Source organism: Anabrus simplex, chromosome 1 (assembly GCF_040414725.1).
Source record: "Anabrus simplex isolate iqAnaSimp1 chromosome 1, ASM4041472v1, whole genome shotgun sequence".
Classification (NCBI taxonomy): domain Eukaryota; kingdom Metazoa; phylum Arthropoda; class Insecta; order Orthoptera; family Tettigoniidae; genus Anabrus; species Anabrus simplex.
In genome coordinates, this window is record NC_090265.1 from 432590422 (window position 1) to 432617228 (window position 26807).

Here is a 26807-nt window from a genome sequence, read left to right on the forward strand (position 1 = left end):
AAGAGCTTCACGGAGGCGTTGGACACACGAGTGGTAGGGTCACGTGAGCTCAGTCTGTAAACAGGCTCTGACAATATAGCCGAGATCTTATTCTTGTACTCGTCAGTTTCCATAACCACTGTCACATTACCCTTATCAGTTGAGAGAATGGTCAGTTCAGAATATCTCTAAGTTCCTTCAGAGCTCTCCTCTCGCCTCTTCTTAAATTGGGCACGGGTACAACAGCGGACCTTATGAGTCTCACACATTTCTGCCTTAACTCCTCAGCCTCATCCATAGGTAGTTTGTGGATGGCTGGACGGAAGTAATTAACTCCTCAGTTGGTATTTTAGAGGGAGTGACTGCGAAATTAAGACCCCTAGCTAGAACTGCCGTTTGGTTCTCGAAGGATTTCTTGGAAAGATTGACAACAGTTTTACTAGCATCCGGGTTCGTGCGAGAGACCGCCTGTTTCTGAGCTACACAACTAAGTATTTATTTATTTTCCACCTAGCTGATACAATGATTGCCTAAGGCAGTTTAATGGTTAAAAGTGGTACATGTTTCGTATATTATCAACATCTTCAGCCACATAACACTGTTTAGATGAAAAATACATAAATTGACGAAGAGAAAACTCCTCAGTGGGTATTTTAGAGGGAGCGACTGCGAAATTAAGACCCCTAGCTAGAAAGGCCGTTTGGTTCTCATAGGATTTCTTGGAAAGATTGACAACAGTTTTACTAGCAAGAGAAAATATTTTCTCTTGAGATTTTTGTTTGTTTTAATGTTGTCAATCTTATGTTAATTTTAAGGACACTTCCTCCAAAGCATTACTTTGTCAATTTATGTATTTTTCATCTAAACAGTGTTATGTGGCTGAAGATGTTGATAATATACGAAATGTGTACCACTTTTTACCATTAAATTGCCTTAGGCAATCATTGTATCGGCTAGGTGGAAAATAAATAAATACTTAGTTGTGAATCTATTGAAGTGCGATACGGACCATGAAGCTAATTTTATGTAATGTTTCTGAGCTAGTCGGAGGAACTTAGATTTCCGTCTGAATGACACCTGCTTGAATTTGCTTTCAGCCTGTATAGCAGTAATGTGATCGAAAGACAACCACAGTTTCTGTGAGAGAGTGTTGCTTAACAGCAGGTGTAAATGAAACAACTCTCGGGAGACTGAGTCCAGTTTCTAAAGAGTGTAATGCACTCTCTCAATCACAAGGGCCTTGCTAGCACGTTGATATATTCTCCTGGCCTTTGGAGTATTTAACATGTGCTTCAGTTTCACACAGTTGCACAAATAAAAGAGAACAGGACAAACATTAATAATTAGAGATGAATATTGTTACCAACAGTCAGCTATAAGATTTTATCTAAGGAGCTACAAGCCAGGATTGAGGGAATCATTGACAAAGAACTTGGTGAATACCAGGCAGGTTTCCACACACAACTACCAAGAACTTAGCAATTGTATTAGTTGACTTCAGAAAGGCATATGATCTGATAGAACAACATTGATAAGCATATTAGAGAAATTTGGGGTTGATGAGAAAACTAAGAATTCAATTATGGAAACCATCACTGACACTATATTACAACTAAAGTTTAGGGGTTTGTTGTCAAAACTGTGTGAGATTAAAAAAAAAGTGTCCAACCAGAGGACAGGTTCTCACCACTCCTATTCAGTGTTGCATTCAAAAAGGTGGTCAGAGTGGAGGAAGTGGTTGACAGAATTAGGAGTGTAAAATGGAATAGTACTGGGGAGATCTGGAATAAAAATTGTCTAGATTTTGCAGACGATCAAGACAACACAGAAATAGCTGATGTAAGACTGAAACGCTTCAAGAGATTGCCGTAAAGACGGGACTTCAAATATCATACGAAAAGACAGTACTAATGATACAGGACAGAAAAAACCAATACAGAACATTGTCACTAAGTATGGAACAATTAACAGAGCACACAAGTTTAAATATCTAGGGGAGTGGATAATTCCTACAGGGCTACCAGGAATAGCTTTAAAGGAAAGGGAAAGGAAGATGGAAACAGCATATCCATCATGTGCCCATACCACTTTAGCTTTGTTGTTTCTATCCTGTCTTGAAATTTCAAGATCCCTGTCGTTTTCCTTATCTCTTCAATTCTATCCTTTCGGGTCTTGCCCTCGATACCTCTTAGGTATTTCATCTCCGCTGTCTGTATTCTACTCTCCTCTCGTTTTGTTGTAGTGCACAATCCAGCTGCATAATTAGTATTGGTTCATAATAGGTTGAATATAATACTTTCTTAAATTTCTTCTGGACATCTTGGTTCCACAAAATACCCGTTACACTCTAGTAGAGGCTGTTTGCTTGTTGTATTCTTTTCACAATTTCCTTGGTTATCTTTCCATCTTCTGTGATCACACTTCCCAAGTACTTGAAACTTTTAACCACTTCCATAATTTTACCATTCAGTTTTATCTTTCCTCTTCCTTCCTTCCTTCCTTCCCCTTGTCATCACTATTGTTTTACTTTTCTCTGTGGTTACTTTCATCCCAAATTTTTCTTTCTCTCTTGATTCCATACATCTACTTGTTCTTGCTCTTCCGTTTCATCCTCACCCCATATCACTATATCACCTGCAAACAACATGGCTTTTGTTGCCTGTCTTCCCAATCTCTGTTTAATGTTCTTATGAATTTCATCCATGCCTATGATGAATAGTAGGTAGAGAATGATTACCATAGCTCAATTGCAAGTCACATATAACCCATGTGCCAAACATGACCGACAGAACTAACCTGTTTCATGTAAAGTGACGAATGATATTTGTGCTAGTTTATATGTATATTGGTGTAGGAAGCGATATCGTTATAAGTGAATTCTAACCTTAGCCATAGTTTTGCTAATGCCATAAGAGAGTGTGTTACATATAGATATAAGATCCCAAATCATGCGGAAGGGCTATGTTGTTGTAATTCAAAGAGTATCGGGAAGAATACGTGCTGTGTGAAATTTAGATGGGTTCTAGGAGGTAATAATATTGATAACAGGATGACGGCTATATAATGCAAAGGAGAAATAGATCCTACGTGAATTATGGGCAAATGCAGAAGCAATATGGTCGAGAGAAGTTTAATGTTGACGAATGAGAGATTATTACAAAGATTTGAAATGAGAAAAGCAGTGACTACGAAGTGATAGAGTTGAATTGAATATATATGGAAATGTAAAAGATACGAAGGTGTATGCATCGGTAATTGCAAAGAAAGAAGAAGGTATTGTGAAATTAAATGGCACATGAGAGTAGAATCGTATTGAATAATCATTGTATGGCAAGGTTTATGTCCAGAAGAGAGTATACAAGTATGATTACAGCATATTTCTATCTTAAATAAAAACTCATAGTAATGTATTCTAATCAGCTGATAGCCTCCATACTTGAAATAGATGTTGATATAAGGGATTGTAATAGGATTAATCAACACATTTAGAGTTGCTCCTTCCCAAATCAAGTTAAGATTGAGGTCATGAAGTAATTCATGTAGATCAGAGTAAAATGGCACAACAAAATACATATAGAAGTCAGTTTATAATATTACCAAGGAAGAAAGCACAATACATATTAGCACATATTTGAATTCTAATGCTAATTCATGGTTAATATAAGATAGGTTTGGCCTATTGAAGTTTGCTAATGTGACATATGAATTTAACACATGAATTATAGGTGTAGATATATTTCATTTGACAATGATAACTTGATAACAGCAAATAGTGGCTGTTATATGAGAAACTTACTTGAGCATTCCAAAACCCAAGAAATCAACGGAGGTTATAATAAGATTCCAGATAATAAAATTTTAGGCGATAAAGATGTCAAAAAATAAAAATTCAGATAGAAACTTTAGATCTAAATAATGTAGATCAGATTAGGTTCAGATTGGTCAATCTAAGTAGGTGATACCTTAGGTAGGACATTGTACTAATGATATTAAAGGACATAATAATAGTTAAATTTGATGCTAAACTCCAATTTTCAGTTAGAGGAGTAGACCAAGATTGAATAAGAAAATTAAGTTTAGAATGTTGAGAATTGTCAGGTATAGACGATAACTGACCAGCTTAACTCATATGAATGCATATTAAAGAAGAAGTAAACTTATTTCGGTTTTGAATTTGAATCAAGTAGAATGTAAAATACGCAGGCTAGTTGTACAAATGAAGAGTCAGCGTTTCAGCAGTTGCTTTATTTAATCAGATTTGTATATAACCACATTTTTCTCTTCCTATTTTTTTTTTCGAATCATTATATTTAATAAATAATTACAAGTCACAGTTAACTTGGTGTATTATTTATAAGGATTATGATAGAATAAGATAGCTAGAAATAAGGTTTCGCATATACGAGTTGGATATAATTGCCAAGGTGTGTCGGATGGAGCCGTCCATCGGCAAGATTGAGATTGATGATGTAGTATTCGATACATAAGGAAGTCGTTCTTTTTCGGATCCCACATCAAATCGAACCAAACTATGACATTCCCCGAGAAGGTGGCTGGGAATCCTTTATGTTGACCTGGACGCAGGCGGGGTACAGTATCCCTATTGGTCCTGCTACTTTTATCATTTCCGTAGTTACCTCATCCACTCCTGCTGCTTTACCACTCTTCATCTTTTGTATGGCTGCCTCTATTTGAGGGCTTCCAACGATGGGATAGGAAGAGGCTAGGAGTGGGAAGGAAGCGTCCGTGGCCTTAATTAAGGTACAGCCCCAGCATTTGCTTGGTGTGAAAATGGGAAACCATGGAAAACCATCTTCAGGGCTGCCAACAGTGGGGTTTGAACACACAATCTCCCGAATACCGGATACTGGTGACTCTTTTCATTTTGACCATATTGACATTCAATTACTATTAGTAATGAATAGGTGGTTTTCAATAAATTAATTGTTAAACATTTAATATGCTGGATATTGGTCGCACTTAAGCAACTGCAGCTATCGAGCTCAGTTTTTTACATTTTTTTTCCCAAGTTGCTTTATGTCACACCGACACAGATAGGTCTTATGGCGACGATGGGACAGGAAGGGGCTAGGAGTGGGAAGGAAGCGGCTGTGGCCTTAATTAAGGTACAGCCCCAGCATTATAACCTCTTTGTCTTCAAAACAACTTTCCAGTTCTTCTAGAAACACTTCTAAACATTAATCTGCAATCCTCGTTTGGGGTGCATCAACCTGTATAAAATCCTTTATTCCACTCTCAAATTCAAGTCTAACTTTAATTATCCTGTTACTGATCTGGTCAATTTTGTCCACATATTGTGCTAGGTCTTCTCTCAATATTACACCAACACCATTTGTTGCCATCTTTCCTCCACTCCAATATATTCTATGCCTTTTCAATTCTTTTTGACCTTTCCCCTTCCATTTTGCTCACTCATTCCCATCATTGCTATGTCTTTCTTCTCCATATACTCTATCAGTTCTTCTACCTTGCCATTCCAAGTCATGACACTGATGATACAGATTCTCGTAGCCCACTTTTCACAGTTCCCCCAGAGCATCAGGAACTGCGCGTCACTTCAGGGGGACAACCTAGCATTTTCCGAGGTCTTGATTCACTTGCACTCATTTTATAGGCTGTTTGTACGATGGGTTCGCCACTCCCAAAGGCGCTATGCTTCAATGTATAAAACAAAAATCGATCTCAATCACTGCAAAACTCAGATATTACAACACTGTGAAAAGCCAGAAAGTTTGTATATGATCAAATGCATTTCAATGAATAGGAAGTGCTTACCAGAAAATTATTGAATATAAAGGGGGAACAATCTTGAGGAAAATACTAGGGTCTAGGAAAGAGGGACAAGAATTTCAACTGTGACCAAAAATGTGGAATCATAAACACACACACACACACAAAAAAATCATAATTTGAAAAAGACTGTTTCTATGAACACATTAAAAGAATGCCACCAGAGAGAACAGCTAAGAGAATTCTGGAATACACGGAGAGCAGGAAGACACAAATGAATTTGTTTAAAGGAGTCAGGGAGGACACGAAGGAAAAGTACATACCACAGGATGCAGTATATAATAGACATTATTATAGGATGACCATCAACAAAATTACAGGATTCCAGGATCAAACAATCGACCAAGATTACACAAATAGGAAATGGACTAGCAATTCCTTGTCGCAAGAACGTAAATCCCAATCTGAAAGGATGAAGAAATACTGGGCTGATCGAAAGAAGAATCAAAAATGAAAGATGCATAACGTGATACATAGTAGACCTTAATGGGAAAAATAATTAAAAAATAATGGTTGTATGTCCTACTGACTACTTTTATGATTTTCAAAGACCCTGAGGTCACAGAAATTCTATCTCATAGTTCTTTTACCTGCTGGTAAATCAACCGATTCAAACATGGCGTACTTAAGCACTCTATCACCAGAGTACTCAGCATAGGAGAAATGTACAATACACAGTATGGAGATGTGGATACCCATTTCAAATTTAGCTTTAGCATTGTTTTACAGTTATAAGTTGATGTATATCTTATGATACGCAAAGGTGAATAGAATATCTGAATGAACATCTCTTTACAAAAGCACTAGAACTGCTGAAAATAAAATTTTGACATACCATATCTGAGCAGGAAGGTTTGTGTGATGATCACAATTAGCTGTTCTGTTACGATACTAAATAATGCATAATAATAAAGAAACTAAAAGAAAGCAGTAACTTAACAGACAAGGAAATCCAAACTACTCTGCCTCCGCTGATGAAGGTTATAAAAAATGTTGGACTATGTGATTTTTCTTTCTCTAGTTCTAGACTATAGTCTCAGATAGTTAATTAGCAACGTTCTGTAAACCAACCAACCGACCGACCCAACCCAACCAGACCCGACCCAACCCAACCCAACCCAACCCAACCCAACCCAACCCAACCCAATCTTGATCTGCATTTAGGGCAGTCGCCCAGGTGGCAGATACCCTATCTGTTGTTTTCCTAGCCTTTTCTTAAATTATTTCAAAGAAATTGGAAATTTATTGAACATCTCCATTGGTAACTTTTCTATCCAATCCCTAACTCCCCTTCCTATAAATGAATATTTGCCCCAATTTGTCCTCTTGAATTCCAACTTTATCTTCATATTGTGATCTTTCCTACTTTTAAAGACGCCACTAAAACTTATTCGTCTACTAATGTCATTCCATGCCATCTCTCCGCTGACAGCTCGGAACATACCACTTAGTTGAGCAGCTCGTCTTCTTTCTCTCAGTTCTTCCCAGCCTATACTTAGCAACATTTTTGTAACGCTACTCTTTTGTCGGAAATCACCCAGAAGAAATCAAGCTGCTTTTCTTTGGATTTATTCCAGTTCTTGAATCAAGTAATCCTTGTGAGGGTTCCATACACTGGAACCATACTCTAGTTGGGGTCTTACCAGAGACTTATATGTCCTCTCCTTTACATACTTACTACAACCCCTAAACACCCTCATAACCATGTGCAGAGATCTGTACCCTTTATTTACAATCCCATTTATGTGATTACCCCAATGAAGATCTTTCCTTATATTAACACCTGGATACTTACCATGATCCCCAAAAGGGACTTTCACCCCATCATCTCAGTAATTAAAACTGAGAGGACTTTTCCTATTTGTGAAACAACCTGACTTTTAACCCTGTTTATCAACATAACATTGCCTGCTGTCCATCTCACAACATTATCGAGGTCACGTTGCAGTTGCTCACAATCTTGTAACTTATTTATTACTCTATACCAGGGCCTCTCAGGGTGCATGCGCCTGGTGCATGCACTGTGCACGGTGCAAAAGACGACTTTGCTTGGTTGACCAGAGTGCAGACCCCCACTCCTCGATTTGGAGCAATAGCAGTCTCTCTCTATTTCCCACGCCTGCCTTGCTCGCTCCACCTGTTTCCCTCTTCCTCACTTGCTCCGTAGCGCTCCAAATCCGAGCCGAGATGAGCCGAGCTTAGCCGAGTAGCCCAAAGACGAAGCGTGGTCCGAGCCGAGCAGGACAAATGCACTGTGCACAGGAACTCTGCGCCGCTGTTTGCACGCGTGAGATTTTGGGCGTTTGAGAGGCCCTCTCTATACAGAATAACATCATCCACAAAAAGCCTTACCTTTGATTCCACTCCTTTACTCGTATCATATATATATATATATAAGAAAACATAAAGGTCCAATAATACTGCCTTGAGGAATTCCCCTCTTAATTATTACAGGGTCAGATAACGCTTCACCTACTCTAATTCTCTGAGATCTATTACATACATACATACATACATACATACGTTATCATTATAGACTGTTATGCCTTTCAGTGTTCAGTCTGCAAGCCTCTGAGAATTTACTAAACGTCGCCACAATCCACGATTTGCGACTAGTGTTGTGGCCTCATTTAGTTCTATACCTCTTATCTTTAAATCGTTAAAAACCGAGTCTAACCATCGTCGTCTTGGTCTACCTCTACTTCTCTTACCTTCCAAAGCAGAGTCCATTATTCTCCTAGGTAACCTATCCTCCTCCATTCGTCTCACATGACTCCACCACCGAAGCCGGTTTATGCGTACAGCTTCATCCATTGAGTTCATTCCTAAATTAGCCTTTATCTCCTCATTCTGAGTACCCTCCTGCCATTGTTCCCACCTTTGTGTACCGGCAATCATTCTTGCTACCTTCATGTCTGTTACTTCTAACTTATGAATAAGATATCCTGAGTCCACCCAGCTTTCGCTCCCGTAAAGCAAAGTTGGTCTGAAAACAGACCGGTGTAAAGATAGTTTCGTCTGGGAGCTGACTTCCTTCTTACAGAATACTGCTGATCGCAACTGTGAGCTCACTGCATTAGCTTTACGACACCTTGATTCAATCTCACTTACTATAGTACCATCCTGGGAGAACATACAACCTAAATACTTGAAATTATCGACCTGTTCTAGCTTTGTATCACCAATCTGACATTCAATTCTGTTGAATTTCTTACCTACTGACATCAATTTAGTCTTCGAGAGGCTAATTTTCATACCATACTCATTGCACCTATTTTCAAGTTCCAAGATATTACACTGCAGGCTTTAGGCACAGTCTGCCATTAAGATCAAGTCGTCAGTATAGGCCAAACTGCTTACTACATTTCCACCTAACTGAATCCCTCCCTGCCATTTTATACCTTTCAGCAGATGATCCATGTAAACTACGAACAGCAAAGGTGAAAGATTACAGCCTTGTCTAACCCCTATAAGTACCCTGAACCAAGAACTCATTCTACCATCAATTCTCACTGAAGCCCAATTGTCAACATAAATGCCTTTGATTGATTTTAATAATCTACCTTTAATTCCATAGCCCCCCAGTATAGCGAACATCTTTTCCCTCGGTACCCTGTCATATGCTTTCTCTAGATCTACGAAACATAAACACAACTGCCTATTCCTCTCGTAACATTTTTCAACTACCTGGCGCATACTGAAAATCTGATCCTGGCAGCCTCTCTGTGGTCTGAAACCACATTGGTTTTCATCCAACTTCCTCTCAACGACTGATCGCACCCTCCCTTCCAAGATGCCAGTGAATACTTTGCCTGGTATACTAATCAATGAGATACCTCGATAGTTGTTGGAATCCTTCCTGTTCCCTTGCTTATAGATAGGTGCAATTACTACTTTTGTCCAATCTGAAGGTATCTTACCAACACTCCACACTAATTTTACTACTCTATGAAGCCATTTCATCCCTGCCTTCCCACTCTACTTCACCATTTCAGGTCGAATTTCATCTATTCCTGCTGCTTTATGACAATGGAGTTTATTTACTATCCTTTCCACTTCCTCAAGCGTAATTTCACCAACATCATTTTCCTCCTCCCCATGAGCTTGGCTGTTTGCAACACCACCAGGATGATTTCCTTTTACATTTAGAAGATGTTCAAAATATTCCCTCCAGCGCTCCAATGATTCCCTGGGATCTATTATGAGTCACCTGAATTACTCAAAACACTGTTCATTTCCTATTTTCTAGAAATTTAGCAACCCATTCAGTCATTCTTTTGTCTAGTCCAACTGCACTCATTTTTGCCAGTAGTCTCCCATGATCCACCCTATCAAATGCTTTAGACAGGTCAATCGCGATATAGTCCATTTGACCTTCTGAATCGAAGATACCTGCTATATTTTGCTGGAATCCCACAAATTGAGCTTCAGTGTAATAATCTTTCATAAAATCGAACTGCCTTCCATCGAACCAGTTATTAATTTTGCAAACATGTCTAATATAATCAGAAAGAAACTTTCTCAAAGCTTACATGCAACGCATGTCAAACTTACTGGCCTGTAATTTTCAGCTTTATGTCTATCACCCTTTCCTTTATACACAGGGGCTACTATACTATAGCTACTTTGCTATTATCTGTTTCTGTTAGTTTTGTTACTACAGTATTTAAGATATTGCACAACTTCATCCATTCTCTTACCATAATTCCAATATTGCAAGAAGATATCTTGCAGGATGTTAAGGATGCTTCTCCTTGTGAATGAATCACAAGTCCCTTTCCAAATCCAGTAATGTTACAGTTCTGTAATAATATCTTAGAGCCACTTAATCCTAGAAGTCCCTCATTCGTACTGCTGTTATCAAGATGACCTTCAATATAACAATTGTTTAATCTCACAGTTGTGTGATGAGCTGCTAAAGCAATCTGCAACTGCTGGGCGTCTATAGTGATATTTTCCAGAATTAGTTCTCCTCCAGTACAATTCATTAACACATTACCAGCACCATTAGGAACTAGTCTGGTGGATTCGGGAGTTGAAATACCTGTTAGGAAAAAAAGATCAGTTAATGATAAAAGAAATGAAGATGAGAACTCAATCATATATAAAAAGGTAAGAATGCATAATACGTGACACACTGCACGGAAAGGGACCCAAAGTCAGCAATGGATATTTTCCCAGCAGAGTGAACAAGGGTGTCTGGGGTGTAAAAATGGCATTTCTATATTAAAAATTTTTTGCTACCGATGGGTATTCTTAACAAACCAAGTTATGCAGCAGTTTGAGTATGCACCACTTGAGGTCACACAAACTTTGTACAATTGGTAATAAAATTAGTGAAAGCTGTAATTGAATTTTTCTCAAAATACAGTTTTCTTAATAGCAACAGTCAATAATTAATATCTTTGAAGTATTGCACCTAGAAGCAGAAACTCTTTTTTTTTTCAAACGCTCAGTACCTTATGCAATTTTAGAACTACAAAAAACTTAAAAATGAAATAATCTGACTTTAGGTCCTTTTCTGCGCAAAAGGCCACATATGATAAATACATTGAGAGGTCAGTATAAGAGGAGGGAGTAATTGAAAAGAATACAGGAAAAATGTGAAAATACAAAAAGACAAGGACTATTTCCACATCTTCATTCACTGCCATCTTTAAATAGATAGGCTATCTTATTTCCAATCCCAATTCTTCTCAGTCCCCAACAAGTTTGTTCCAATTCCCCAATTTCGTCATGAGGGTAGGCTTTAACACTCACTGAGGGGCCATCTTGACACATTTTTGGTATTGTTGTGGGAAGAGGGGGGTACGAAAAATCCAGATACCTCCACAATCCCCCATTTGCAGCTATCAGTGTGGCCTTGTTGAGTTCCACATCTCATCACAACTGTCTCCCTCTGCTTCTTTTACTCTCCATGGCCAAATCCATTATTTTCCTAGGCAGGCTATTCTCCCTCCATGCGCCTCACAGGACCTCACTACCAAAGCCAGTTTATATGCACAGCTTCAGCCATTGGATTAATTTCTGTGGCGTAGTCCTATACATAAAGCCTTGTTAATTCGAAGTCGCTGGGACGCAAAAATTGGACTTTGAATTACGTGATTTTGAATCAACCGCCAATTCCTAATTCAGAAATGCCAACCCTTGCTGCATCACAAAATATTCTAAGACCCATTACTGAATGCAATTAACCTTGATTCACAGTTTGAACCTTTCAAATGCTATGGCAAAAATCTATTTCCAAAATGTATCCAACAAGGTGCATTTACAGTATTCAAATAATGCACTTTGATAACTTACTGACAAACATAACTTCACGCAACGAAAGAAAGAAAAAAATAATTTAAAAAAAATGTTTCAAACATGAGGATAAATCTATGCTGGCTCCCCTGTGCACGTGCTGTATTCATTAGACTACTGTACTATATGCATTTTTGATGCCCTGTACTTGCACGGAAAGTACCCGATGTTACATGTAACTAATCTCATGATTAGACCCGTATTGAATTTGCTATAATATGCTTACAATATTGTGATTTTTTATTCCACCTTTTCAATACAATTTTCAATTCAATACCAATTGTATTGAAAAGGTGGAGTAAAAAAATCACAATATTGTAAGTGTATTAAAGTACCCGATGCCCTTAAAACATCGTGGCTTATCGAACTTTCCTGTGATGAGGGGAGAAAGTCTCTCGCTTCCGTCTGCATTACAACATTCTTTGATTTCCTGCCATGCCACCTCTCTTGAAATTCAGAAATGCCAGCCCTTGCCGTGTCACAAAGTATTCTAAGACACAGTAATGCATGCAATTGCTTTGATTCACAGTTTAAACCTTTCAAGTACCATGGAGAAAACTATTTCCAAAAAGGATCCAAAAAGTGCATTGGCATTAGTCCTATTCAAATAATATGCACTTGGATAAATCACTGGAAAACATAACCTCACTCAACAAAAAAAAAAAAATTCCACACAATTCAAAGACGAAGACAAATATTGCTGGCTCCCCTGTGCAAACCTTTTTATTACTTTACTGTTAGCATTTTTTTTTTTTTTTTGCTAGGGGCTTTACGTCGCACCGACACAGATAGGTCTTATGGCGACGATGGGATGGGAAAGGCCTAGGAGTTGGAAGAAAGCGGCCGTGGCCGTAATTAAGGTACAGCCCCAGCATTTGCCTGGTGTGAAAATGGGAAACCACGGAAACCCATCTTCAGGGCTGCCGACTGTGGGATTCGAACCTACTATCTTCCGGATGCAAGCTCACAGCTGCGCGCCCCTAACTGCACGGCCAACTTACCCGGTGTTGTTAGCTACGCCTGTACGTTTCGGAAGATGTGTTCTATCACGACGCGGATAAATTTTGAATTTAAATTACTCGGTAAAATACTATTTCTTTTTAAAACTTAAAAGCAGTTCTGAATTAAAAGTCTGAATTTCGGTAATGGGACCGACATTGTTCTTCGAATTACGAATTATCCGTATTTCGAAATAAACGATTTAAATAACGTGCAAAACCATACCTCACGATTCCGGGAAAGAGAGCTTCTTCGAATTAGGCGTGATTTTGAATGAACCGATTTTGAATTATCGAGGTTCTACTGTATATATAGCCCTACACTCCAAGGATTATCCTTGGTTGTCAGGTGATTGCACTTGGTTATTAAAATCAAGTGGCATTTCATTCGACAACGGATTTTTGATGTGTGTTAACATGGGGTTTCGTGTTTAATAGTGAAATATTTTAAATATTTTGCTGTATATATCATAATTTCAAGTATGTGGTGTATCCGTTGTGAATTAACCATGCTACGAAGAAATATGTGGTGAAGGATTTACCACTGTAGTAATACGAAGTTTTAAATTAATGTACAGGTGTTATTAAGTTTATATTTGCAAAGGTATACTTTGGATAACTTGATCTTTCAAGAACTATCTATCTCAACTTTGTTTTATTTTCCGTGTGATACTTTGAAAGTTAACTTTATTACTGGAAATTCATAGTGTGTGTTTAACCGGAGATTGTGGGTTTCTTGGCCATGTTCGTCTTGACTTATATTGGATAATAATATCCCTCATAAGTAATAAATTTCATTGCGATCCATATTGACGATCACTATCCAAGAAAGGGATGGAAAGGTCCACCTATTCAATACCAATTAGATTGATATTATCTTTATTAAATGTTGGGACTAGTTTCAACCCTATGATATCGAGTCATCTGCAGACATAATCAAAAGATGGAAAAGATAATACATACAGTTATAAACACCATAAGATATTACAATTTGTGTGTCTAAACTTGTTAACATAACATGTTGTAATAACATATGAGTCGTAATCAAGTTGATGTTGTTTACTATTCGGAGTTTAATGAGGTAACTTGACCTCATTGAAAAACTTCAGAGGTTTTGATATAAAACAGTAAGCCATGATAAGCCATATCACTGTTTTTTCAGGTGGGTCAGTTTGGGTTGGTTTTCGTGCGTGCACACACTAGCATACGAGGCACTTGGGATATTCACTTTATATGGAATTTATGATGGATTACTCTATCTGATCGGAACACCACTTATTCACACTGTGAATGTCGCTTTAAGCATTACGGCAAATAAAAATTATTATTTGTATACTTTAAACATTAAGCATAACTTGTGGATCAAATATGTCCACCAAATACATGGAAAATATCCAACTTGAACACTAATGCAAGACTCAGAATACATATCAGAGGACATTGTAATAATTATGCAATACTAGAAGATATCATTTTTGATGTGTCATTTAAATTATTTTCTAATTGTGTAGTGTTTACATACATTCTTTTGTACTGTCTTAAATCAAGACTCAAATCTTCTCAATGAGGTCAAGTTACCTCATTAAACTCCAGATGCATGTGTAACCTATGCAAGATTTAGAACATATTATATCAAAGGACATTGTATTATTTATGCAATAATAGAAGTTTTAATGTGTTATTTTAATCCCTTTTTTAATTGTACAGTATAGTGTTCACATTCTTTTGTAATATTTTATATTAAGACTAATTTTCTCAATAAGGTCAAGTTACCTGATTAAACTCCGAGTACGTATGTAAATAACATCAACTTGATTACGACTCATATGTAATTACAACATGTTATGTTAACAAGTTTAGACACACAAATTGTAATTGTAATGGTATTTGTAACTGCATGTATTATCTTTTCCATCTTTTGATTATGGCTGAAGATGACCCAATATCTGAGGGTCAAAACTAGTCCCAACTTTTAATAAAGATAATAACATCAATCTATTAGGTACTGAATTGGTGGACCTTACCATTCCTTTCTTGGATAGTAATCATACCACTATCAGACAAATATATATCTAAATAACTGCCTAAATGATTAGAATAGATCTCTCAAAACTGAGGTATAATTTAGAATTCAGATAAGTGAACAAAACATATTGTAAATCAAGACTTTTGAATGATTATTAGATCTGTGTTCCAAATGAGGTTAAGAGTCAAAGAGATTGTGTTGAAACAATACAGAGTGAATAGAATTTCTCAGACCGGAAGTGACGACAAACATTGCCAGTCAGAACTGTCAGTGGGAGATTTTACGTGACATGTACATGATTTGTTTATTGCAAGTGAACATCTTTTTAGGTGTGTTTAGAAGTAACTTTGGCAAGATATCTAGATTAAAACAGTGAAGAAGTAGAAATGTTGGTGCACGAAGATTAACGGAAATAGGATTATAGAGCAGGCTAATCAAATTTGTGCTCAGCAAGTGGCTCGTTATGCCATATTACGAGGGTTGTAAATAAATTAGTGGCAACGTAGTTCAGACACTCGCAGGAGATTGGGCATGAGCAAATAGGATATGGGAGCAGTCGAGTGGCACTGTTGTCGATGTGTAGCGTGCATTTGATGGTCATCCAGTTGGGAGTGGTGCTGCTGTACGATGTTGAAGTGAAGAATGTTGATTTCACCGCTCTCAAGCATGTTTCCAAAAGGTGATCAGTATTTGTGGGTTAAAATCGAAGTTGCCTGTGGCAAAAAAGCATCAGAATATTATCGAGGATTACATGAAGCCTCTGGTGAGAATTAATTATCACATAGGATGGTTGCATAATGGGTTGAGGAATTTGGTGCGGGTTGGAACGAGACTGGATCTGTACCGCGCAGGTCGGCTGTCCATTCCTCAAGATCATATTGACATCGTGAGTGATCTTGTTTCCGTAGACCATCGGTGGATTGTCTGGGAATTATCGGTAGAGGTTGGTCTCAGTCATCAAACGGTGTGGCACATACTGATGAAATGTCTTAACATGAGGAAAATTGTGTACCATTGAATTCCACACCAACTCACCGACATACAGAAATGGCACCAGTATGCACTGGATGGCATCCACCTGGACAGATATTGCAACAAAGGAGATGCATTTCTGCAGTGTATTGTCACCATTGATGATACATGGGCACGAGCCTAAGAGACTGAATTAAAGTGTCAATCAAATGAACAGCATCACCCAGGTTCGCCACGTCCACAGAAATTTTGAAGCTTTTGCCGATTGTGGCATAGAGGGTGTTATTCTTATGCATGCTGTGCCTGAAGGACAACCCGTCAGCAGTGACTACTATTGCCCATTTCTGGAGTGACACCTGCGTCTGGCTATGCGGCACAAACAAAAGTAATAGACAATCACCCTACCATGTTGCAAGACAATGCACGCTGTTGTGTCACAGTGTCAAGCTCTTATTAAAACAGTGGCATTGGGAGGTCTTGGAATACCCTCCATACTCACCACACGACTTCTTGTGACTTGACCTGTTTCCGAAGTTGAAGGAACCCCTCCAAGGCCACTGATTTCCTGATGTGGCATCTGTACTCCACGCAGTAGGGTGCTCCATTGTTGGCAAAGAGTAACTGACTTTGTGGGTGACTTCAATGCAGGAATGGGATGCAATTGTATTTGTTAGTTCATTAAATATTGTGTTCTATCAATGTTGCCACTGCTCTATTTACAGCCCTTGTAGAAAACGTTTGCATTAGCGCCAAAGAGAAACTAGAGATGCCAGGATGGGAGTGTGATAACTCCACAGAGATAGAAATAGTAAACTACAGCACACTTTGTGCAGAGTGCATGAAACCAGTGACGGAAACTAACGCAGCAGTAGGCTGTGATGAAAGCTGCCAACGGTGGTTTCACAAGAAATGTTCCGGTATAAGCTGCTCACTAATGTGGATATGCGCTGACTGCAAAGAAGACATGATTATATTGAAAAACGGAAAGGACAAACTGAAAGCAGTGTGGGTGGAATTAACAGAGTTGAAACAGATGTTAAAGGAGGAGATTGACAAAGTTCTAAGGAAGAGGACCTATGAAGCGGGCTATCAGAGAATTCCAGTTATTGTGAATCGGGAAGAGGGAGAAGGGAAAGTAGGGTAGAAAACAAAATCGAACCAGACGAGCCCCCCCCCCCCAATAAAAAGAAGAGTCTATACAAGGAAGCTGTGAGGAGCCAACGTAGGCGTAGAACAGAGATCACAGGCACAAAGGAAACAGAGAGAGGCAAGTTTAAAGGTGGCTGAGCGGATGGCTTGGTTATACAAAGGTAAGTTACACCCGACAACCACTAGAGAGGACGTCATTACTTTTCTACGAGATGGCAGGATAACTGGTTTGGCCGTGTGATCATTACAAGTAATCATGCTCAAGGTCCATATTGACTAAGAACTTATTAATCTTTTTAGATTGTAATATGTGTATTGATTTGGTGGTTTAACTATATATATATTTTCTAAAATTTCCTTGAGTGTGATCAATTGAGCACATTAGGCGAGAACAAGACATTTCGTGTAGGAATTCAATTCAAGAAACTGCAGGCAGTAAACATATCAGAATTCTGGCAAGGAGGAATGCGGGTGAGATAATAAATTTTCTTTGAGCCCCTAGGAGAACAGGAGCAATACTCAAGACGAAATTAGACCAAAAAGAAATGCCATCCACATGGGGAAAGTGAAAGTACTGTCATGAGATATAAAGGGACTGCAAAGTTGCATAAATGTACCACTCAACTAATCAGGGATTCAAAGCAATGAAGACCATTAAAGTCTTGTTATGGAACATTGAGAGAATAAGAAATGCACTGCCATATATACCACAAGAGTCATTAAAAGACACCGACGCAATATTACTTACTGAAACTTTTCTTATGGAACCTCTGGAGCTGCAAGGATTCTATGCCACACATGCATACACCAGATTGACGGAAAGAAGACCTGCGTGGGGAGTCACTTGCTTCCTCAGAGGAACATTGGGAGATTTTACGGTAGTGTTCAAAGAGGAGAGTATAATAATTATCAGAACCAACCTGGTCACAATGATAGGTATCTACATTCCTCCAGGAGTACCCACAGAAGACATAATAGAGACAGCATTTAAGATTACTGAACGAACCAGAAATGAAAAAAACATAATCCTTGTTGGAGATTTAAACTGCCGAATAGACAAATCCAACACTAAGGCTGTGTGCACACCGAGCGCGCTTCGCATAGTGCGTCGTGTGTTGCTCAATGCTAAGCGTCATGCTAAGCATAACCAGTGCTTTGTTCCTAAGCCAGGTGTTCACACCGTCCGCGCTCTGCTGCGCTGAACGCCTACCTTACAGCTAAGTGAAACACCAGACAACGTGCAGTGTTGGTTAATTGCTTAGTGTTACCTAGCTGGTTCTGAAGCTATGGAAGAAGAAATTATTCATGCAGTGTTTCAAATAGAAGAACCCAAGACACAAAAACTATAAAAATGTAACTGTTTTGCAAAATAAGTGGACTTAAGTATCTACAACAGTTTTATCGCATTCCTACAGTAAATATATACAGTAATGTTACTTCTACTGTCACACTTTACTGGGCTTAACATTGTGACAGTATGAAATTGCATATGGATTTTAGTGTCGGAAGTGTCCGAGGAGAATTTCGGCTTGCCAGGTGCAGGTCTTTTGAATTGACACCTGCAGGTGATGAGGATGAAATGATTATGAATACACACATACACCCATTTCCTGTGCCAATGGAATTTACTAATTATGATTACAATTCCCGACTCTGCTGGGAATCGAACCCGGGACTCCTGTAACCAAAGGCCAGTATGGTAACCATTTAGCCATGTAGCTGGACACTGTGACAAAGTGCATAGAATCTCCCAGACTCTGTCATATCGGTTAATAATTTTGCCAATGGAGGGTGGTAACATGAAGAAAATCACTCTGCAGGCTAGTAGTGGGTTTGGAAGTAAATATTTCTGTTTATGAATTATATTTATCACACATTTACTCCACTTTTGCTATGATAAATTGTGTATGCTAACTGTAACAATATTGCAAAATACTATTTATAATGATTATATAAAGAGCGTGATTTAGTCGGAAATTTAATTTCCACGTGTTTGTTACATGGTGCTCCTAGACAATTGGGAAAATTGAATTTCTACCAACACTTCTCTGCTACTTGTCGCCACATTTCGATTGCAGGTTTTGGAAGGTCAAAGGTATTTTTTGTCATTCTTAAGTAATCATAAAATTTATCGCGATCAAGTCTTGCACCTCTGTACAAACGATGGAATTCTCCGAAAGTAATTCGTTCTTCATTAAATTCATGAACCCACTTTCGATTCTTCTTTCTAATTTTCAATTTTAGGTAACTGTTACCCATCAGTAAACTGTTTCTAGTGTACTTGGATAACGACATTAGTTTGTGACCACTCTAAAACGCCTCGCGCCAAACTAATCTGAGAGCACGGCGTACAGTTTTCGGTGTGAACAGCAGTCACGCCTTGCGCTATGCATAGCATTTCATGCTACACGCGACACACTATGCGAAGCGCGCTCGGTGTGCACACGGCCTAAGACTGACCTAATCATGGAAACCCTACAACAGGAAGGTTTCAGACTAGTGAACAGGAAAGAAATACCAACATACATAGCACCAAATGGAACTAGTGCAATTGACCTCATTTTCTACAGAGGAATCAAGACTACACATAAACAAGAAGGGCTATGGACATCTAACGCAGCCCCCATACGGAAACACATCTCAACAGTCACAGAGTTCTTCACATAAATAACTCATGCAACAGAGAAAATCAGTATGGGAAACAGACCCTCCAGGAAGCTGGATCAAGACATGCTACAACAATTCATCGGAGAAAGATGGAAAACTCGATGAAGCCATGCAGATGCAATTGTTCATTTCTTCTATGCTGGACGTATTGCTTTGAAGTGCAATGCCACAGTAATTTTGCATTTTATCAATGAGAGCACCTGTCAATTTCTCTTTGCTACCTAGCTCTCTTTCTTGTGTCAGCTTGCATAGTGCTGTTCTCAACCTCTTATGATAATGCCCAACACATTTCAGTTAGCTTAATTGCTTCCCATTGTAAGGATCAGTCTTGGAAAAATCTGCTTGAGTATGGAAAGCTAGTGAATGTTAGCGCCAGACTACGCTCCAGAGCAGAGGAATTATCAGTGCAGTGGTCCTTCTGAAGGCAAATTACGGCCTTTATATATGTCTCAGGCCAATGATACTCATATATTTGGAAACTAGAAACTTCAGGCTTTCATATGACATAAAAAACAAAATAGAAGTTACAACCTGTTTCATTTGGGACCAGTTTCAACACATTTGAAGCGTCATCATCAACCAATTAGCAAGGCAGAGCAAAAATCAAATCATAAAGTTCTAAAAACACAGAACACAATGATCACAGTCAAAAAGAGTACGTAGAATAATTAACACTATTTCGTGTCGAAGCAATTCCAGTTGATGTTCAAAACACAATGATCACAGTCAAAAGAGTAAAAAGAACACTATTTTGTGTCAAAACAATTCCAGTTGAAGTTCATAAGCAGGTCTTGTATAATCTTGTTGTGCTGCATTCACACAGGAAGACGTATGAAGACGTATTAACACTAGAACAGCGGAAGGGGTCAAAATGACACTCGCCTTCAATTTTTCTTTAATAATGTGTGCATTGTTGTATCAATTCTCTTTTAATATCTTGACTTTTCATCGTTTTTTTTGTCCCATATATGGTGATGTATTGCACGTGGCAAAATATTTACATTTTCATAGATTTTGATATGACATACCCTGGACAGCGGTAGGGGTCATTTTGACACCTATACAATTCCTTATTATAATGCAGCAGTTCGCACTGTCAGACAACAGTGTGTATGCAGCCTGGATTTTTAGTATTGTTGAACTCCTACTGTCAGATGAGTGTTCCAGCTTGCGGAATTATTCTATTCATCTCATCATTTAGACAGTGTTCTTCTTACAGACATGTCGTGTTACGATTTTCTTTCTACTGACAAGGTGTCTCGTATGCTAGAAAATTCAGATGTTGAGTCTGAAAGTGAATTATCTGATTCAGATGGTGATTTCTTGCTTGAGACATGCAAAGATCATAACGAGACAGAGGATGAATTATCCGCAGGAGAAATCGAAAGTGCTAATCTGCCAACAAACTCGCTCCAAATGTCTGTCTTGTTTTGGTGTTTCATCGGCAAAAATAGTCGCCCGAGACGGAACCGAGTGGGAGGTCTTGGATTTGACCTCTTCATGTGGAAGGCAGGCTGCAGTGAACGTTCTGAAAGAGCGAGGAGGTCCTACCACATATGCTTACTACAGAGTTGATGATTTTGACAGTGCCTTTCATCTTTTCTTTGATGTATCGATGCTTCATCTAATATAATGATACACAGAATCAAACGCTCAGAAAGAACTCAAGAACACAGGCTGGATCGAGGAGATGTGGTCGAACAAATGTCTCATAAATATACCAACAAGGCTGCATGCAGAAGGTGGCCATTGCATGTCTTTTACAATATCCTAGTCCTACCAGCTGTCAATGCTTGGGTCATTTACAAGCAAGTAACGGGTAGGAAGATAACACAGAAGAAGTTCATCTACCAATTGGCGAGTAATAACAGGGCGGGATGAGCAAGGGCAACAACAACAACAACAACAACAACAAGAGGAAGCAGTAGGACTGTGTCCATCTAAAAAGCAGAAGAAGTGTCAAGCTGGTCTGTGTAAAGGCAAAAAATCTAGTGATGCCTGCTGCAAGTGTCTCCAAGCAGTGTGCAGGAAATGTACATGAAAAGTAGTTGTGTAAGCAAAATGTGTTTAGGGTGTTTATAATTTTCTTAAAGTATTTCTGAAAATGTATAATTGTTGCAACGTGGATGACTGACTAACGATAGGTGTTCAATTGTTTAATTTTGTGAAAAATTCTTTAGAGAAACAGAAATGTGGTGCAGTTGTTTGTGATTATTCATGTATCCATGAGTAATATAAAAGATCCATACACTAATGTCAGGTCTTTGTGTGTAAAATACATTTGTAGAAAATACATCTCTTATTGTGTTCTATTTTGAACATTTCTTATGAAGTGTCAAACTGACCCCTTACCGCTCTTCTAGGAATGTGAGATTCTCAGCTGTTCTAGTGTTAAAGGTCAATAACTTAAAGGACTTGTTCTAAGATGAAAACTTGAAGGATAACTCGTTATGAAATTGAACTTGTGATATGCAGTTATGTATAGTTGTTGCTAGGCAAGGTCTTGTAGGCATTTGTTTTAGAAGCCTTTCTCGTGGACAGTCAAGATTTTCTTCTGATGACGCAGAGCAAAGTTCTCTGCAAAACGTAAAGAATTTCACCTTATTTTCTTGACACAGCACAAGCCTACATCATGTCTATAATGTAAATATGATTTGTGTTCAGTCTAAACATTCACTACAATTAATAAGGTAGATATCAAATCTATGAAACTGAACAACCAAACAGCATATTTTTGGCTTCACTTTACAGCCCTTTACATTTTTTCAACATCCTTTTAGTGTTTCTCTTCTCTATAAAGTATATATATGAAGAATATTTTACATCTATTACCACTAATTTATCAAACAGACTGCTTTTTAAAATTATTTATCTCTCCACAAAAATGGAAGGAGTAACAAAAAGAACTTCAGATGCAGTAGAGATGCTTTATTATAACATTCAAAACCAATCATTTGACCTTCTCGTCTTAATGTAAGGAGTCTCAAACATCAGTATCTGAACAAATGGTACATCACATGAAGATAGCATAGAGATGTATAAAATCAACATTCAATTTATAACTGCCAGTTTTCAGATTACCTGTGAAGAGTCGGGGAAGTTTGAAATATTTGCACTTACTTCCATGAGATTTTATTTCTGTTGTTTGGCATAATGTTTTCAAGTACACTGTAGATAAGCAGGGAGAGGAATGGCAATTTGACGAGCCAAAGATTGTAAAGCCTAGCTCAGAATTACAAAAGAATTGTGGAAGGAGAGAGGAAGGGGGAGAAGTACCATACATGCCCCAACCCAGCTAGACAAGGGGAAGTAATAATTCTCATTAATACTGGAAGAGATTATGTTTAGGCTGTGATAACACTGTCTATTGAATCTAAATGGGCAAAGAGTGAGATTCTTTTACCTTTGATAGAGCCTCCCTTCTCAAACTCCCCAAGACCCAGAATGTTGTGGGTACCAGTACTTAGTAGAATTATATCTCCAGGCACTGCTTGGTCGACAGCATCTTGAAGATTACAGCAGGATCTTCGTTGTGGAACAAATGATTAAAATGAATCAATGACAAAAAATCTTGAGGAAATGTCAAATATAACTTTCAAGTTATCAGTCTATTGAAGTACAAAATACCCTATAACATAACTGTAAAAGAAAGCTGGTTTGTTATATTCTAATTCTTGCTTCAGCAGACTGAGAAACATGAGATATATTGAGTCCATACTGAAAAAAAACTTCCTTTAAAAAGCATTATATTAGTAAGCCAAATTAAAACCTACAAGATAAAGAGAATTAAAATAAATCAGTGGTCTCAGTTTTTCTGAACCACTTAGTATTTTTAAACATTGGAAATAATGTACATTTACTGACACAAGAACTGAGCAAACTCATGTATGGAAGAATCCGAGTCAAACTTTGTGTACTTTCAAATAGTAAATATTTAAGATAAACTTAAATATTATAAACAAGTGATAACACTGTCTATTCAATACAATTTACAATTTATGACATTAGTACATGTTTCATCCCCTAAGGGACATCATCATCTTTAATATATTAACATTAATATATCAGAATACAAAATAGATGTTATTAAAATTGGCAAGACACATTAAAAAACACTGATGTATGGTACGACATTTAAAATACAATCTTGGCAAATTTTCTTAAAATTATGTCATATGATCGATAAAAAATGGTTGAATTGTCCATTAAACTCTTGATAATGTTCTTGGGAATAACAGTTGTGCTTTATAAAATCTTAAATTATCACTGCTGTGAATAGCACTCTTGATTTAAAGTATTTCTTGATGAAAGATTGTTAGGTCTTGGATATACATTTCTTAAATAGTATAAACATTGAATGCTTCAGAATTTAAAGTCAACTCGGGGCCGTGGTGGTAAAGCTCTTTGTAGTAATGATTATTGCTTTGTTCCTTTGCTAATTATGTGCAGAGAAGGACTCACTTCTACTGAGGTAAGAGTATCTTCTCTGTACATCGGGGCTTCAATTTCTGAGCAGGATCTCCAGAAAGAGCCTGATGTCTTCTTCAGAATACCGTATCTACTTGGGTCCCCTGTGTATGTGTTTTTGACCTGCATGCTGCTGTACCCCTTTTTGTAAATAAACACCCTTTGCTCCCTCATAAAAAAATGGTAATTTCAATTTCAAAACTCTATCAGAGGAATTTTGAAGTTTTGAAACCACCAGTCTTTAACAAGAACTTTTACAGTACCATGTTTAACCAGGATGGAATGAATGAAGTATCTGTTGCTGAGACCTGTACTCTTTCTCAACTCTCCCAAACACTCAATCAGGGGGCATAAAGCAGTGCCCCTGATCGGAAAGTAGTGTTCTAATACACTGAAAACATGACTGGTGTTAACATAGTTCAGAAGGAAACTCAACATTGTTACATTTTTGTTCTGGCTGCTTGCAGAATCTGAAGAGAGTATCACGGTATGAGGAAATGCTGGGGCATTCTCTTTAATGATCTTCTCTTCAAGGATTTGTAGGAAGCTGTGCAGTGCACACACCACTTCATTCGATCCACATCCGGACTGATCTTCAGTCCAAGTGTTGATGGAAGTGTTATTGGTGCACTGTTCTTTCTCATGAATAATGAAGGTAAGATTACATAACCATATCTGTCGTGCATAGAATGTTTCAGATATCCTGATCATTGGAAGGGCAGCTGCATATCACAGGCAACCTCCACAATATCCTCTTCCACAAACTTCATTACCTCATACAATTTCTTTGATCTACGCTTGTGTGGGTAAAATATATCTTCTTATCTATTCCATTCTTTCACCTGGGCTTCTGGAATTCTTGATTTGAACTTCACAATCCTCACAAAATCAGCAGATACCTGTTCTTTGGATTTCCAAATTCTATGTTAAATTGGTTTGGAAAATTTTAAAAAACTTACTAAATGATGCATTTGGATTTCCTTCATCATTTCTTTTGGTCTTCCAAAGTTGCCAACATTTCTTAACAGAAAGAGAAGGGTCCATGTAAACACGTATACTTTCCCCTGACCATAGTGACTTTCCCTGCACCTATCTTTGATTTGATTTGTTTATTTATCATCAACAGAGTTATTGATTCTCCAATTACAGATGATATAATACATTCAAATAATAACAATATTAACAGAACTTACTACTACCACTAATTATAAATAAGCAATATATAATATATACATATTTACAAAACACATTAGGAAGAAAAAAAGACATGAAAACAGAAAAGTGTTTATAGTTTTGAAATGACCGAAGGAAGGAAGTATAACTTTCAGTTACTAAATGGGCAGAACAAGATACAAGGAACACTCTGTCTATGAAGCGTCCATAAGATGTCTGCAAATTTCACTAGCTGACGAGTGAAATATATCCACTATCCTGCTAATTTCGTTCAGGGATCTTAGGGCCTGCATAAACCAAGAGCTCCTGTGTGATTCTGTTCTGCACCTGGGTAAGTGAAAGGTGACAGCCTGTCGGGTATTGCGGGAAGGAACATGAATTGGTAGCAACTGGAGTAAATTGGGACAGTCAAGGAAATTACCGATACATTTGTGTATGAGACGTGCGTTGACATACCTGCGCCTAGTCCTAAGCGACTCAATACACATATTTGTACAAAACAAATCATAATCTGTCGATGACAGCTTGATATCCAAACACTTTTTACTAATCCATTTTGAGAATCTGATCTGTACTCGCTCTAAGGCATTAACTAAGTATTGCTGTGAGGGGATCCACACTTCAGAGCAGTACTCTAGACTAGATCGTATAAGCAGAAAATACAGGATTTTCAATGGGACAACAGATTTAAAACTCTTGCAATTTCTTTTGAGGAAGCCTAACGTTTTAAATGCCTTGTTAACGATATTTAACACATGCTCATTGAAAGACAGACCATTTTGATTACTAAAAATAATACCAAGATCGTTAGTTTTATTAACACGCTTCACTTCTTGATCCCCTACATTATAATTAAATACATTAACTTGCATTTTTCTCGTGAAGGATATTGCACTGCACTTTGAAATATTTAGGGTTAAATGCCACTTTTTGCACCAATCCCTAATATTATTTATATTAGACTGTAACAATTCGCAATCACTCATCTTTTCAATTACCCTGTAGATTTTAAGGTCATCAGCATAGAGCAGGTAGTTGCTCGAATGGATTTGTAATGGCAGATCATTAATAAATAGAAGGAAACATAAAGGTCCCAGTAGTGAACCTTGTGGGATGCCAGACATAGGCTGATAAGGGTGAGAAATGATACCTTCTTATTTTACTGAATACCTTCTTTCGTTAAGATAGCATTTAAACCATTCAAGCAAGCTTCCATGAATGCCATATGCTGACAACTTAGTCAGAAGAGCATTATGCTGCAC

General features: G+C 37.9%; 2 protein-coding genes across 6 annotated transcripts in view; one reads left to right on the plus strand and one right to left on the minus strand.

Annotated features, from left to right (window-relative positions):
* Positions 1–26807, minus strand: part of LOC136856909 (protein nessun dorma) — a 210385-nt gene that overhangs the window by 85443 nt on the left and 98135 nt on the right. For 4 of the 5 annotated variants that reach the window (XM_067135149.2, XM_067135145.2, XM_067135147.2 and 1 more), the window contains 2 exons: positions 23309–23430; positions 10491–10834 (listed from right to left, as the gene is read on the minus strand). In XM_067135149.2, coding sequence (XP_066991250.1) covers positions 10491–10834; positions 23309–23430 — 466 coding nt within the window. The remainder of the gene's footprint in view (positions 1–10490; positions 10835–23308; positions 23431–26807) is intronic. The other variant, XM_067135148.2, reaches the window with a different exon arrangement.
* The window catches only part of LOC136856912 (apoptosis regulatory protein Siva), a 136339-nt gene continuing 134406 nt past the window's right edge, over positions 24875–26807 (plus strand). The window contains exon 1 of the mRNA XM_067135152.2: positions 24875–25027. Within this exon, the coding sequence (XP_066991253.2) occupies positions 25015–25027 (13 nt within the window). The 5' untranslated portion in view covers positions 24875–25014. The remainder of the gene's footprint in view (positions 25028–26807) is intronic.